The 17,197-nt window shown below is 40.2% G+C and overlaps 1 protein-coding gene across 2 annotated transcripts in view; it reads left to right on the top strand.

Moving 5' to 3' along the window:
* The window catches only part of LOC144195132 (ADP-ribosylation factor-like protein 15), an 84,088-nt gene that overhangs the window by 13,193 nt on the left and 53,698 nt on the right, over nucleotides 1-17,197 (top strand). For both annotated transcript variants that reach the window (XM_077714549.1, XM_077714548.1), the window contains exons 2-3: nucleotides 13,536-13,680; nucleotides 15,257-15,316. In XM_077714549.1, coding sequence (XP_077570675.1) covers nucleotides 13,536-13,680; nucleotides 15,257-15,316 — 205 coding nt within the window. The remainder of the gene's footprint in view (nucleotides 1-13,535; nucleotides 13,681-15,256; nucleotides 15,317-17,197) is intronic.

A 17,197-nucleotide genomic window follows, 5' to 3' on the forward strand; every position in this document is an offset into this window, starting at 1 on the left:
ACCGTCAATAGAAGCCCATGTTAAGGAAACAGCCAATTAGGGGACATTTAACACAAGGGCTTCACAAATGACACAGTAAGATAAGGTAATATATGCCATATATAGTACAGCTGAAATGTCTATCTACATGTGTTGTTCCTCCATTTATAATTCAATGATCCACTGCTTACTAAGTTAGCAAACTCCTGCAACGATGCAATATGTCAGCTTGTCTAAGGAATGTTGCATTTTTTTTACATTTTTTTTAAATCAGCCTTTAGTTGTGATGATTGAAATGATTATAATTTCTAGTCTCACTCCAAAAAAAGTAATAATAAAACGAGGTGGCAGATTAATCCAAAATGTTAATATTGTTCTTTTCATGACCCAAAATCTGATATCCACGCATGTGCATATGACTTCTTCATGAGTTATTTTTTAAATTATCAAAAATAGTCACTTTCCACAAAACTGGATAAAGATGTCCATCTGGTTCAGACTTTCTATCACATACTTGTATCTTAGAACAGAGCTTGATTTTCAAATTAGAGATTCGGAAACAAAAACTGCTCCAGCAACATGTGTGTACGTGCCATTAAATAAAACAAAAAACAAAAAAAAAAACAGCGGCTACACTACTCTATTAGTCAGAGGTGAACAAATTTAGATGGCTAGCTGAGAGCTGCTTGTCTACACAATAGTGAGAAGCCCCAAGATACCTGATCGAAACTTGAGCCAGTGTATAGATACATGCAAACCAGCGGCAGAAATACAATGTGACATTGGATAGAGGCTTTTGAATACATCAAGCGAGGGGCCTGAGACGTGCCATTATTAATTACTGATGGCTTCCCAGCCTCCAAAAGTCATGGGGCCACTGACATCACGTGTGGAGAAGGCAGAAGAGCAAAAGGCCTGTCATTACCATCACCCCCAAAACAATGCTCAAATTTGGCGCGCATGCATTTATTTGCCCATTTGACTGTTTTGGGGTGCTTTTTTGACCTCATTTTTTGTTATGGAGGAGGCGCCTATGCCCCCCACATGATGAGGAGAACTTGGTGGGCTTTCAGCTTCACCCAGCAAGCATCTCCTGGGGGTTCTTTGATTGGCAAGAAAAGAAACCGGAGACCTCAGGGGCCTGCTTGGCTTCCATTTATGTATTGACACCAGAACACATTTTGGAGTATTCTTGACAAGACGTGAGTGAAGAGCAAAATTCACGGGTGAAAGACGGTACAGCGCATATGTGGGATATGACGGGTGCATCTCCAGGGTGGTACATTTTTTTGTATGTGAGGCGGCCATGAAAGGGTGAGGCCATGGACTCATACTGGCTCTCCTAATTTGCATAATTAACTGTTGACACTAACTGTGCTTAATGAAGGCCCATTGATGTCCTTGACCCTTGTACACAGCCAGTCCCTGGGAATGAGACACCGGCTCATCCAGCAAAGGTTAAAACAATGTGTCTGCTTAGTTTCTGACAAAGAATCATGTGCCATCCAGAATGACCTCCCTTTTCCCACATATTACCACATCCATTTAGATCATTATCAGTGACAATAGGCAGAATTGCATGACTCATGGTGAAGGTCTTAGTAGTTAGAGATGTTATTTCCTCGTACTTATGCTTTCCTCTTGATGGACACTATGCTAACTAGGGCTGTCATGATGAATTGACTAGCAAATATCTAAATGATTTGCAAATTTAGATGAATTGTTTGCTGACATTGTTGATCATTTTTTTGCTAATTTATGTGACAGATTGTTGTGTTTACTTAAATAGGAAATGTGATGTTTATTTATGCTTGAAACGTTGATCTCATCTCGTTTTCTGAAGCCCTTTAATCTCACTAGGGTCATGGAAGGGGGGTGCTGGAGCCTACCCCAGCTGACTTTGGGGCAGAGGCGCAGGAATTGGTGGCCAGCCAATCGCAAGGAAACAAAAAACATTCAAGGCCACACTTATACCTAGGGGCAATTTAGAGTGTCCAGTCAGCCTACCCTGCATGTCTTTGGAATGTGGGAGGAAATCGGAGTACCCGGAGAAAACCCACACAGGCCCATGGAGAACATGCAAACTCCACACAGGTGGACCGACCTGGATTTGAATCCAGGTCCCCCACTGTGAGGCCGACGCACTAACTACACCCAGCCTTCATCGCCGCCCTTAGATATTTGTTTTTAATTAAAAAAAGGAAAACCCTAAACGCTTTTTGAAGATTATTTTTGAATATTTTATTAATTTTGAGGAAAAAATAATACATTTAATATTTTTATACATGTATATATTTTTTTAACACTTAGTGGCAGTCATCGTTCCATCATTCAATGCAACCAATTCAAAATGGATTGGTTATGTTTTGTTTTAAATGCCAGTAAAGTAAAAGAACCGAAAAAAATAGACACCTTTTTTCCCCTGATTTAACACGGGATGCATGAATTATTATTTAATTTCATCATTATGGTCACAGACAACAGGGTCTCAAATCTGCAGCCCAAGGACCAATTCTGACAACAAAATGGTAAATACTCGTAGAAGAGATGAGGTGTTCGCAGCAGGTCAGCAAGGCCGAGCAGACAAAAGGTAGACTAGTTTGAAAACCCAGCCTGCCTGCCACATTTATCTGTCTGGAGCCTACCTGGCAGCCACTGTGTATTACCTCAAAAGTACATTAGGTAGAGAATGACTGAGAAGGGGTGGAGGGCACATTAAAGGGCCCACCCAAAGACTGTTTTCACGCTGCCCCCTTTTTAGTAGGAGAAAGCAGGAGGCTGGGGTGGTGGCATGGCAGCTGCATTCAAAGACAGAAGACACCTTTGCTCCATGGGACATCCGGAGAGTGGATAAGGGGGAGGGGCAAAATAGAGGAGAGCCACGGGGCACCATTATGGTATATAAATCTTGTAATTACGAAGGGTGATTAGCAAACCCGCATTAGCATACGGCGGCAAAAACGTTGGTTTCCTGGGCAAACTGTAGGGCAAAAAGATGTTTTTTCCATACCCATATAGAGGATCAAAGCTGGAGGGGCCCCCTTTTGAACGCCCAGAAACTAGTGTCCAAAAACCAAGGGGGGCGTGGGGAGCCCCATCTCATAGACATTAAAAGGGTGGATGGGGTGGCTACTTGTCCCATTTCCATCAGTTATAACACATTTTCATATGGCATCTTGAGATGACAAACTTTATTTTGATAAAACTACATCATCGGGCCCCTGTTCTCTGTCTATCAAGTGTGGGAAAGTTTCATGCTCGGGGACATTGTCATTAAATATGAAAGAGCTCGCCCCATCAACTATTTCTAGGCCCCACTGAGACAAAAAGACCTGATGGGGACCAAGTGAACAATAAATCTGTTTTTTTTTACATAGAGAATAGCATTGCTTGAGTGGGTACCTAAACTTGGTAAGCCTTTTCAATGACAAAAAATGGGCTTTACAGGATACGGCGCGTTTGATTCTTAAAAGAGTGGAAACGAATCATTATAACGAATCAGTTAAACAAGGTCATTCCATAACCACCATTCTCCAATTGGCCTTTTTAAACATAGGGCGAGTGAAAAGGAAACAATTAAGTACATAACTCAACTGTGGCACATGATGGATTCATAACAAGCAATTTAGCGCCTGTTCAATTTACTTTTGGTATGAAAAGCCACTATGTAAATGTTGGCCACTCTTTTTTTTATTTTTTAAACAAATTCAAAAAAACTCTACAATATTGTTAGACTCCTAATATAATTTCCTCTAAATTATCCAAGAATGCAAAAGTGCTTGGACACATGCTTTTTTTCCGTGTCTTTCTTTCCAGTCTTTCAAATCGGTTTAATCTAGCCATCACAACTGTTGGGTTGTTTTCTGAAAACTTTAAAACTTACTTTTGCAAGTGTGCTACTAAGAATGTCTGATTTAATGCCCATTCCACAATTTAGAAAGACTGCACTAAAAGCAGTAAAGAGTACTTTAGTTTATTAGGGTTCCTCTTCCAACAATGTTAAGGCTAATATACTATAGCATATGGCAGACTGTGTTAGTAGAGTTGTTCATTCATTCATATTCTGTACAACTGATCCTCTCAATGCTCACAGGGGTGCTGCAGCCTATTCTAGCCAATTGTGGGCAGTGGGCTGAGAACAACTTAAAGTGGTTGAACCCTTGATTTCATAACTGCAAGGTATCACTGCTGCTCATAGTTGGCTGGGATAGGCTCCAGCACCCCCCACGATCCTTGTGAGGATAAGTGGTACGGAATTTGAATGAATGAACAGCACACTTATCTTAATTAGCTTGTCTTTCTATTGTATCACAATGAAAATTCCTTAAAGTTATTTTAGTACTCGTTTGAATTACATCTCTTTTCGAACCAGATACTGATTAACATGGACGGTAAGCAGATTTTGCTGGGACTTTATATTTAGATGTTTTAATAGACAAAAAGTAGTTGTTCCTGTGCTTAGCTCATATTAGATTCCACAACAAGAACACACTAAAGCACATGGTAAACATTCAACAGAAACCTCATGGGCTTTGTTTTTCCTCTTTACATTCTTTATTTATGTGACGTAGCTGGCCTATATATACTCTATAAATGTGCATCTGTAGGAAGGTTGTGTTGGTATAGTTTTTCAGCATGTTGCATGAATGATTTCTGACTTTTATAAAGAAAAACATGACGTAATCTCAATGTTTTCTCATGTCTGATAGAAAAATGAATTGAAAATAAAACATGGAAAATGTTACTGTTTTTTTGCAGTATAATGTCATAATTACAAATCAGTTAAATCTCAAATAATGTAAAAAAAAAAAAGTTAATTTGCGCCAAAATCTTAAAATGGGTTGAATAAAAACAACTTTGGTATTGAGAGTAGTTATTTCACCAATTCCACATGAAAGTGGTGATTATTGGTTACTACTAAAAAATAATAATAAAAAAAAACAATACTTCATTTGTGCTTCAACAACTCATCTGTCAAAACTCCACAAAAAATGGAATAACACTAAGCCAAGTATCAGTACTCCATTTGATACTTTATATAAAAAAATATTTAATAAATCTTGGAAAAGCTTTCTTTAACACCCAAATGCAATATATGTTATAAATTTGTACAGGTGGATAAGTTGTTGTGCCTTCATTGCCATTGAATTCATGGTATTGTTTGGGCAATACTACACATTTTAAAGCCTTTGCAGCAGTTATTGGAATCGTGTGTTTTTTACACTTGTTTGTGTGTGTGTGTGTGTGTTGCTGAGTGTATGTGAACCATAACAGCAGACCCTTACTGCCACATCCAGATGGTGTTGGAAACAAACAGTGCTACGCTGTAGGACCCCTCAATAGGAGCGTCTAGACTGGTCCTTTAGCAGACAGATACAGCCTCCCATCAAATTAGCGTTTGTCAGATTTATGGTAATGGCCCGCAACAGTCTTCCTGTCAGTGACATCAAGATTTACAGCACCCACCACCCCCGAAAAGACACATACACAATCACACGCACTCTCCCTTCCACCCCGATATGCGTCGCCTTCATTTTACTTTCTTTTCACTCGGCAATCTCTTTGCTTCGGAACAACTTTCATAGCACTCTGGTTTGGAAGTTGTGTGTATGCGGGTGCTTTAGGGAGGTTAGTGAGAGGGCTGAGAGGACCCCGGTCTCACAATCTTCAGTGGGGGCAAAATAAAGAAGACCCACACAGGGTGGCAAAAGCACACAAGCTCCCTTCTGCCTCTGTAACAATGGCTTGTGTCAAGGTTTCCGGTTAATCCTCTGTGATGAAGCTTGAGTGTTTTTTGGGGTGAAGGGTTGGCCTGGTGGGGGGTGAGGTGATGGTGTTGTGCGGCTTGGGGGTTTAAAGGGGTGCGAGCTCGGTGGTGTCTCACACGCTTCTACAGCTAGAAGAGGAACCGGCATGTATGAACAATATGCTTGTGGATTAGCCTCGGCCTCTCGGTCATGTCGCTCTTCGCTCCATATCCGACGTTCGGATGTGGTGGGAAAGGCTTACTGACAGACGTCTCAACCGTTCCGAGCCTAAACGTTTTTGCCTTTGATCTGCCCCCTCGACAAAACCATGCAAAGGTCACATGCCACCATGTTGGAGCAGAAGGACGATGTTGGTTCTTCCTGCTGAAAAGGAGAAGGGAAAGACGGGGAGGGCTCTGTTGGCTGTCAAAAAAAAGTCCACGCAGCACCTGTCCATGCCAAGTGGTATTCATGACTTGCTTTTTTTTTTTTTTTTTTAAGAGCTGCTTCTTGTTTTAACACCCAAACACAATACATTTTAATATATATATATATATATATATATATATATATATATATATATATATATATATATATATATATATATATATATATATATATATATATATATATATATATATATATATATATATATATTCATACTTTTTTTTCAGCAACATGCTTATTTATTTATTATCTATTTATGTCTGTATATATGTATTGTGAGTAACACAAGTGTCGAAAAGATAGTCTATGTGAGAAAGTATTAGGATAGTCATATGTTACAATTTTTTACACTAATAGATATTGTCATTCAGTGGAAATATTTTTTGGTGTTTGTGTTGTTTGATAAATTGTAATGTGGTGTAGAGTCTAAAACTTTGGCTGCTATAATTTATGACAATTATACTTGTACAGCTCAATGCAACCTCTTAATATATCTCACCTATCGCCGAAAACGAGAACAAGGTCACGTACCAAAATGGTGACCCGTCATTATATTAATAGGGAAATATTTATTTTTGCTCATTACGACTTGTGGCAATATTTCATCTATCGCCTAAATATTTTACTTTGAGCATACTTTATATACACACTCGTTTAAAATATTCTGTAGTTTACTATCAATACCCATCTATTCCATTGGAACTGAGAGGGCCGTGAGTTAGAAAGTTCTTAACTAAGCTTATTTTTTACTTTAACTTGGGTTCATACTTTATTTTTTAACTCAATTAATGCGGTTTTAACGCTACGAGAGCTCTAATTATATACTAATCTGCTCTGTAGGAAAGCCAGGGGGCGCTCCAACTTCACTCTAGGTCTTCAGTTTGTTTGGGATTGTGTGTGCGTGTGTTCCAGCTTGTCTCCTTGTCCAGACACTTTAGCCAGGGCAGTAGTGTCGAAGCTCTGAAATGAAGGCCAGACAGACAGAAGTGGGGTGAATGAATTGGGCAATAGGGGTGATTGGAGAGAGAGAGAGCGAGGGAAAGCTGAATATAAAAGGATGATAAGCCTGCAAAATGATGACAAGAAAATCAGCTTTATAAAAAGTGTGTTGGAGGTCTGAGGCAAGGGAGAGGAGGGGGTGTACCCCACGCGCACACAGACCAGCGGGCATAATAGTTTGTGGGTTGTTTTGTCCACTCAAGTAAGACACGGTCTACTTCCCCAGACGGGTTATTGAGCCGCTGCAGACGGGGTCGTCTTATTATTGCTCCATGTCTGTCATTTCAATCAACTCCGTCTCGGAGATATCACCTTTTGCGCCATTCGAGCAAACACCTGACAGATTCTACATTCATTGCGTCGTTCCACGCTACTGGATGTGCATTGTTCAGACACGGAATGTCTCATTTACTCATGGCGCGGATGCAAGAGCGTGTCCTTGTGAGCGTGTGTGTGGCAGTATGTTTGGACCAGGATCTATTTCTGATGCAGGGACAAAGAGTGGCACCTGTTTTAAAAGTCCTTAGTTGGCAATTGCTTTTAGAGTTGGAATAAATAGGTTGCATTTCATCCATTTTTTTCAGCCATAACATATTAGGGGGCTCGTTCCGGAGTCATATCTTACACTGAGATAGATTTCCAACAATGCTCAGGACTTGGGTTGGAACGATATGTTGATCTAGATCGATATGGCAAGAAAGTAAGCAAGGATCCCATCAAACGGATGGAAATTGACATGGTCATCTATTAGATGTATCAATTTGTTAAAAGAGTTGGTTCAAAGAGAATTCAAATATTTGAAATGATTCCTCAAAAAAATGGTCAAAGTGCTGAGATGGCTTTGTTCTTTTTTTTTAAACTGTTTTAAGAACAATTTTGTGATGATTCGATTTCATCATTTTTTTTGCGAATTATTAAAAACATAATTCACTTCAGCACAATGAAGGGATTCAATCTGTTAAATTTACAACAGAGGTTTTGCATTCAATTTATTTTATAACTTCTAACTTTAAAAAATCGTATCGTCGCCTATAATAAGTGGAAGATAAAAAAAACGTTTGCCTTTTATTTTTATATGTTCATATTTTAAAGGTGCTTAATACTAACCCTGAAAGAGGCTCAATTGTAAGTCTTTTACACACCCAGATCCTAAGGTTTATACCATTGGCATTATTGATGTTATTCCATCTTTGACAAACCATTAATTTAGCAGGATAGTCTCCAGCTTTCTGCATGTCCACTCTCTCTTCCCTTAATGAAAAGGGCATGCAGCAAGCCCCTTTTCCTTCACTCACTGTACTCCACCAGGCAAAATCCCTCTATGCACCCCCCCCCCCCCATCCAGCTTCAAAGCAACAAATAACAACAACAACCAAAGGGGGAAGAAGATGAATGAGGATGAATGAATGTGCACCCCACGCCTCTCCTTACTCCCCTCCCACCATTCCCCGCTACTCTGTTCTGCATTCCCGACTGGTCGTTCTCCCGCGTGCCTCCGCTTTCGCTCGCCAACGTTGCAGGTCTGTGTTATGACTGCGTGCAAGCTAATCTGTTAGTGCCACTCTTCTGTCAGAAGGGAAACTCATATAAAGGACTTGTCATTTCCAAAGGTCAGCAGTGAGCCCTGCACACAAGTGTTGTCCCGACATGGGAAAAGCATATAACAAAAAAAAAAAAACCTCCCTGGTCTTGCAATGAGAGAAAACCTATCGTCTACCTAAATACTAACCTACCTAAATACTAACCTACCTAAATATTTATTTTTAAGTAGTTTAAAAGGAGAATTGGTGATAGTTAAAATCAACAATCTCTTTAATTTATGACCCAATTATCAAAATAGTTGGTGATTCATTTGATATTTGATTATTTGTTGATTAATTAATTGACTGGTACAAATAGCAGACCTGACAGCCTCCCTGAAGGAAGCCATAATTACAATGTGGCTCCTGACAATTGAGTTTGACACCCTTGTTTTAGTTAAAATCAATGCTTTGTTGAGTTTCACTGTCTAGTCTTTCTTTAATGAGACCTACACTCAGCACCACCCTCAAGAATTGTCATAAACATCTCCTGTTGTATTCTCTAGCTATTACCGTGAAATATTTTTTTGCTCACAATTTTAAAAGAAACAAAAGGTTTTTAAGAAGTCACAGCACGAACAGCAAAGTACACAAAATAATGGTTTCTGTACATGTCCTTGTGACCCCCGATACTCTGCAGATATTTCACAAGGGAAAGGAGAACTACTCCTGAGAAACTGGACGCTTGGTTTAATGCCTCAATTTGGATTATACTCTCATTCATGTCTCAGGTCAGTTTTATGTCCTTTAGTGTCCCAACGGTAGCCGTGGAGTAACGGAGTGAAATATGAACCAATGTGCTGATGCAGTAGTGGCTTCCCTCTAACCTACATTTATTACCTCTAAAAATACAAAGGGGGTTTCTAAAAGGGTCCTGTTAGGTTCAACCACAGCAGGTGTATTTACACGGTAGGTTTTTTCCCATTGCAAGGTTAGTTTTCACATATTTCTTTGTACTCCAATTGATAATGGCTCAATCCAATGCCCGGAGCAATTGTCATTGCTGTACAACACAAACATAAATGGATCTGACCCGTTGTCAAATCTACAGACGGTCATCTGAGGTCAGCCTTTGTGTAGATTTTGGGTTGTGACCCTCTTAGTCTTGCATTCTACAGAACTTCACTGAGATTTGCCATAAATTGCAGATGAAAAAAGAGAGAACATTTACTTTAAAATATACTGCACATATAATGGTGTTATGTGGTGGATATCAAGCTGCTCTTACTTTGACTCAAACCAAGCTCCATTAGTAGTTGTGTGTTAGGAGATGCGGAATGTGTATCACAAATCACGGGTTCGATCCCTGGTTGGTCCTCACTGTGTGGAGTTAGCATGTCCTCACCGTGCCTGAGTAGGTAGGTTTTCTCTAGGTACTCTGATTTCCTCCCATTGGCTGGTTCAGCACTCTAAATTGCCCCCAGGTATGGGTGTGTAAACGAACGGTTGTCCCTGGTCACCAAATAGCGAATGGTACTTGGCTACCATATGCCAAGGGTGTGTCCATCGAGCGACGAAACTGCTCACACAAACCTTTGGTTTGGGGTAAAAGGTGGCAGTGCGATGCAGCTTGACCCCCATGTTTGGAACCACATTCCAAAGTTCTGAGGTGAACTCTGACCCTGTCAGACAAGAGGTCTAACGGGGCACCGAAATGCACAACCCACGTGTTGATGAATGTGTGGGGCAGCTCAGAGGACTCTTACAAGGAAAGGGGATTAACCTTGGTCCACTGGGTCATCCTGTCCTCATGGTGGTCAGGTAGGCGCAATGACATGTGGGGGTAATAGGCCTGCAAGGTTACCTAATAGAGAAGTTGCAAACTAGTTCATTACCTAAGGTTTAACCCAATATACGCAACTCTGAGCTTCTAGATGTCAGGTCCGGTGTCTTCTCTAGTCTCATGCAGGTGAGAGTCGTCTGAACAGTCCCAATGAGAGCCCTGTAGAAATGGGAGCCAAATCAGGCTGTGACTCTCCAAGTTTCAAAGTCACATTGTTAGATTTTTGTTGATTCAGCCACCTACACTTAAGAACTGATTTTTGGGTCACCGGTGAGGAACTGAAGGGAAGGCAATGCGGGAGGTGAATTTCAAAACTCTTTACTAACATCACAACAGGAAAAAACAGAGAAAATAAAACATCTGCGCTCTTTATAGAACAACCCTCCCAACTCGCAAATCCCCTGGCGAATTGTGTAAAGACCACTACAATTAACATTGAGGTAATGTCTTGGCCAGCCTTTCAAGGAAACATTTCAGATATTCCCAATCTTACAAAAGGCAGACAATCAATAAAATGTATTTAATAGACTTTGTTTTGGCAGGAGCGCACACTGCTTTTATTATAAAGAGTTTTATGGCATGTGTCATCACAACTGTTTAATAACTTCATCTAACATCTAGCGGAATGTCATTTACGACAGTATGTACTTTTGTTGGACCCTTAATCTGTTGCATTACAGAAGCAGAACACAGCCAAAATATCAATATTTTGTTATACCTTGAATGCTTCGTAATTTTGAGCATTTTTATTGCTTTGAAGGATAGCTGTTTGGGGCAAAGGAAGGATTCTTTAGAAAATGCAATTGTGACTCAATTTACTCCGTCACTCACATATGTTTGGCGTTGAATAGACGTAGTTAGTATCGGTCAGTCACGCTTATGGTTTGACTCTGGCACAACACACTGTGGCTCGCTGATCTTTGGAAACCTGTCTGACGAGAAAAGGGTCATCTCTTCACTCTCTTTAAGTCATTTAAGGCCTTCGGATGTGTTTATTTTCCTCTTGTGAGTCTTTTGACCAAGTTCCCCCTCGTCAATCTTAACGCTGTCGGAGAGGGGCCAGAGGTTGGAGCTACCATTTCTCTTGTTCGCCGTGACCCCGTGTGCATATGGACCCCCAGGTCAGACACTTGGTCCATTTTATGTCTTGTGAAAGTTGCACTGTACATAAAAGGAAGAAGTTTAGTCCCACTCAATAGCAATTTAGAAGACATTTACTGCATCATCAAATGCTCGAACAAATATTTGCCCAAATCAACCTGTTTGCTCCAATTTTTGTCTGTCATTGCAAAGGATTGACAGCGGAGGGTCAAATCTGCCCTCTTCAGACATTTTTACATGTAGCCTCAGGCGCCTGTAGCTGGGAGGCGGTGGTGGTGGTGGTAGAACCCTATGCATCTAAGAAGATGAGAAAATATGAGCTCGTCAAACCAGTTTCTTACTTCCATTTGACGTGCATGTTTTTGATCTATCCATTTCTCTGGAAGAGGAGAATGTTTCCTCTTTGAGCAGACTGTTGGGTTCACAAAGGAGTCGGGGAGGTCGGGTTGCTCAGTTGACGTCTGGTTCTGTTGAAGCAGATTCACCACATCTCCATCAAACAGCTGCTCTATTTTGGCACAGCATTGAAAACTGACCTTGCTGGTCACCTACGTCTGGGGTTTGGACAAGAATAGAGGTAATTTCACTTTGAGATGATCTTGAATGTCATCATATCAGAGCCAAAAGGATAACGTAGGTTCAGAGTGCACACTCCATCACATGATGAGAAGTCATTGTTAATAAAACTGATTTAAAATAAATCACTTTGCCATTGTTTTTTTTTTCCCCTATGGTCTCTGAGGTCCTTAATGATATGCCTGAGCACACCTGGAGAATGTGCTTGAAGTTTGTGTACACTCGCTTGTTTTCCTTCCTGTCAGCATTTGATTGAACAGGATGGCAATGTCCAGAACAGGGTCATCCCCTGAAAAGAGCCGTAAGCTACCTTGTTTTGATCTTCTTCCACTTGAAATGTGATATTGTAGATGGTAAGAGTCACGGTGTGTCTCAGCTCTTCGTTGGTGAAACTGGTTCTTGCTTTAGTTAGTGTAAAAAAGAAAAAAGAATCCCTTTTTAGTTGTGGATACGGATCCCTCCACACAGTTAAAAAGATCTCATTCACGGTTCACACTGCATTTGCTCCTTAATGTTTCACAGCAGGCCTATGGTTCCAGTCCGTGATTCATTGAGTGTCAGGTCTGCCTCTGGCTGACATAAGGGCCCAATCAGACAGGGTCGTCACAAACACACAGACACTGAAGACACAAATAATTTGCAGCAGCGCTTTAAACGACACCACTCTTAATAAATGACATAACATACACACAACTTGTGGTTTCTTTTCTGTGCCAACTCTCATCCCCAGACAAGCTTCATGTCACATTCTTTGTCTAAAGATAAACCAAGATGTCAAAATTTGGGTCGTCGTACATTTGAAAAGTACCACAAAAGACACAATCACAATGGAAAGAGCAAGAAAATAAAAAAGCACAAATAGAAAGAGAAGGAAAGGGCAGTGCAAGACTGATAATTTGATATCCTTAACACTACAACTCAAAAGACCACTGAGATCTGCATATCTTTTTACTTCCAAGAGGCATCTTCCGCTATGTTTACAACGTAGGCCGTGATTCCCTGTTCAGAATCTTTTCTTTGTCAATTCTGATACTACATCTTGTCAACTTTAGACATGTAACCTAAATCCACTTACTCGTTTGAAAGTCGTAGCATGTTATATTACGTGTTCATTAAAAATGAACACGTAATATACATTAGCTGCCAATCTAGAGCTGATTCATTGCATAAATATCTTTAGTCTTTCCTTGAAGCATATGTGAGTCTACTGGTGATTTCTTGTGACTCATATCGCAGAAACCTAGCGTAATCACTATCCCAGTCTCATTCAGGAATTTGATTCCTCCTCCAGTCGATTCATGGTAATATTTGTTTTCCTTTCAGTGTTTCCGGGCACTGTGCTGTAAAGGACCGCCACCGCCAAGACCAGAGTATGATGTGGTGTGCATTGGCCTGACAGGTGCTGGAAAGACCACCCTGCTCTCGCACCTCTGTAGTGAAGGCAGCGACGGAATCGTTCCCACAACAGGTATGTGGACAATTTTGGACCCTTGTCTTTAGAAGATTAACTATGTCACTGTCACCTTCCCATAATTGATTTTCAAGCCTTAAACTTCTCAAATGATGTCCTTCAAACCAAAATTTACCAGCTGATTACTACATTTCAGTAAGGTTTATCTCTCTGTGTGCTTTACGGCTGACTGGCAACCAGTCTAGGGTGTACTCTGCCTTTTGTTTTAAGTCAACTGGGATAGGCTCCAGGTAGGTAAGGATACACGGTACGTAAGGATGAATGAATAAATGGCCCAGATTGGGTTGTCCACATTTGTAGACGCTAGGTCTCAAGTATAATTATCGTTTTTACACCATAAGGCACACCTGACTATAAGACACACTCTAAATCCGAAACAAAATAAACAAGATGTATGCATTGGACTATAAGTCGCAAGCGCCTACATTGTATCATTGTATCTGTTTTACCAGCAGTATAACGTGCATCCAAACTTTGCTTCAGTTTTTTGGTGCAAAATTTAGCGCGTTATACTCGTATAAATACGGTAGCTTTGCGATCTTTTTTACAAGGTAGTCTAGCTGTGACCACTCTTATCCAAGTGCCACTGACACTACTTGATGTCCAATCAATTTTGACTGGGAGATCCTGGCAGCAAACGAGTGCTGTCAGCCGTCCCAATGAAAATGGATTGAACGTCTAGCAGGGTCAGTGGCAACTAGTGAGTTGAAAAAGTCCCCTATGAAGAGTTAAGTATATCTAGAAGGACACTTTGTGGTGAGCATACGACCCTCCAGGTAGTCATGCTGCACTTTCCATATATGTAATGCAATCCCTCAAGGTCACTGACATTCCTCTTTCCACCTCTGTTTTTTTCGGGAATCACGTTGAGCTGTTACAGCAATCCCATTTTCGATTTGGTCATTGTTTACCTTTCATTGGGAGAAATGTGATGACAATAGCCATCAAGTCTGTCTTTTCATTGAAAGGTAGGGCATTCTGTGTGCCAAAGATTATAATTAAAAAAAAATTAAAACAAACATTTGCTCATTCAGCAGAAAATTATTTTAGTAAATTCCTCGAAAAAGGACATTTAGTTGTCAGCACCGTGTCCATCTGCCAAATTCTCATGAGAAGAATTGAGGTTTTGCGCCTGCCTGCCATTTCCCACCCACGTTTGCTTTCATAGTTTTTCACTGTTGTAATGCTTTTAAAACTACATTACAATCCAATAAATTGTCCTTGTGTCTTGAAAATGAAGTGAAAATAATTTGAAATTAATCCAGCTGCAATCCCGACCTCCCATCGTGTTCCCGCAAGTATGTTAACGTTACAATGCAGAGTAACACACTTTCTTTTTGGTTCCTATTGTTGTTGTTGTTTTTTTATCCTGTCTTCTAACTTGGAACACAGAAAATGTTGTTATTTCATACAAATATGTTTTCAATCTGCACATTCATCCGCTAGCCAAAATACTTAACGAATGAGGAAATAAAATGGCAAAGCAAAATTGTTTGGAATTTTCCTCAGAATACTCCTTGAATAACCAAAGTTGTTTTGTAATATAGTGTATGACAATTGTGTCTCTCCTCAGGTTTTAGCATCAAAGCAGTGCCATTTCCTAACGCAATCTTGAATGTAAAAGAACTTGGAGGTAAGAAAAAAATACTTTTATTTCTCTTCTCTTCTTCATTTTATGAAGTTATTTTACACTTTAAAAAAACGTCTAATTACACTATTCTTTCATTCATATCATTCATTATCCAAGCTGCTTATCCTCACAAAAGTCACAATAGTGGTGGAGCCTATTCCAGCCAACAATGGGCAGTCAGTAAGGTACACCTTGAGTTGGTAGCCAACCAATTGCACAGTGCATAGAGAGCACACACACACTCATACCTACGGCTAATTTTGAGTGTTCAATCAAGCCTATTATGTTGGAGTTTAACGCCGCTCTGAGCAGTTAGAAAGTGAAACTGGCCACCTCCGGCAGCGCAAACAATTGTTGTACGCAAGACTCACACTGCACTGTTATGAATCATGCTTCACGACTTTGCGGTTCTAAATTCGCACACACGGGGTATAAGCCCAACGGACTGACCAAAAACCCCCTTCCTGGCCTCTTTTTAATGTTTTTCTTAGACTATGGCGCAACCGCTCTGTCGATGAGTTCCCGATTTGTGTGCCCTTGACTCTGGTTTGCCACAGAGTTCTAACATGTTGAGTTTTTCGTAGTGTGCGTAATGCACATTTATTTCTTGATTCATTGTCTGTCTCAATTTTATTTGAAAAGAAATGTGCTGTTATTATGCTCATTTTTGGAAATCTATGAGAAATTGTCAGAACCAAACATTGTTGGGTTGATATTTCAACAAATGCTCATTTTTGGAAATCAATGAGAAATCGTCAGAACCAAACATTGTTGGGTTGATATTTCAACAAACGTAACATGACTAAGTTTTCGTCTGTTAACGTCTCTACGTATGTTTACTCAGCTGCCAAATGTATGCACTCAACCATCTACCCCAGTTTGCATTTCTTTTAATGGTTTAAAAAAATTCTTTGTTTTTCAGCACTTATTTAACAGAAAATTTGTATGGATGGAAAAAAAGTATTGCGTTTCTATGTAAAATACGTCTCTACTTATGAAAAATTGAAGTTAAGAAATCACTTCTGGAAAGAATTTGTTTTGGGTTACTACCAATGTTCCCTCTAAGCTGCGCAATTGCGCACTACTCCCGTCTTCTCTGCGCAGCAACAATCACATGACACGCACTAAAGAAAATCCCAATATTTTTGTAATTTATTTTTTATTTTTATAGGTTGTCTTTTTTTTCCCAGCGCAATGAAAAATTAGAGGGAACATTGGTTACCACTGTATTATTATTAGTTTTTGTGACCTTCTAAAAGATCAATGGATTTATAATTGTAGTGTTTTCATAGTATTCATCTCATTCTGGCATTTACATCGATAGTGGGTCAATTCATTTCAACTGGCTGTGGATGAACCTGTTTTAGTGCCATTTACTGGGAGGTGTTTGCAGCAATCATTCGTTGCCAGCCTCTCGCACTCAAAATGGATCATCGCCGTCATTGGCACCCCTTGAGTTAAATAAGTGATCTCACATAGATCTCCCACACTTTTGTGAAAAAAAGCATGTGTCCTTGTTATGCAGTTTCACACACATGTTGACATTTGCGCACAGACGTCAGACCTGTTGATGTTTTTGTCGTGAAGCTCAGTACTATCTAAACGCTGTGATTCCTGGAAGTGAACAGCACTCGAGGAAGTCAGTTAACAAGCACAGATGGAGGAGCTTGATGTGGATAAAAGTAAACACTGAGGAAGGCAATGACAGCACCTGCCCTTTCCTTAAAGGGAGCCTGAGGCGAGGGGCAAATTGCCCCTGTGACTTCTCCCACCAGCAGCAGGCCTTGTTTTGTTGAACGTGTTATGATTTATGTTGTTTTCCACACACTTTGCACGTGGCAGGTGTGCTGTGTTGTTTGAAGGCTTTACATAGTATGGCTTACT

This window comes from Stigmatopora nigra, chromosome 4 (genome assembly GCF_051989575.1).
Source record: "Stigmatopora nigra isolate UIUO_SnigA chromosome 4, RoL_Snig_1.1, whole genome shotgun sequence".
NCBI lineage: Eukaryota > Metazoa > Chordata > Actinopteri > Syngnathiformes > Syngnathidae > Stigmatopora > Stigmatopora nigra.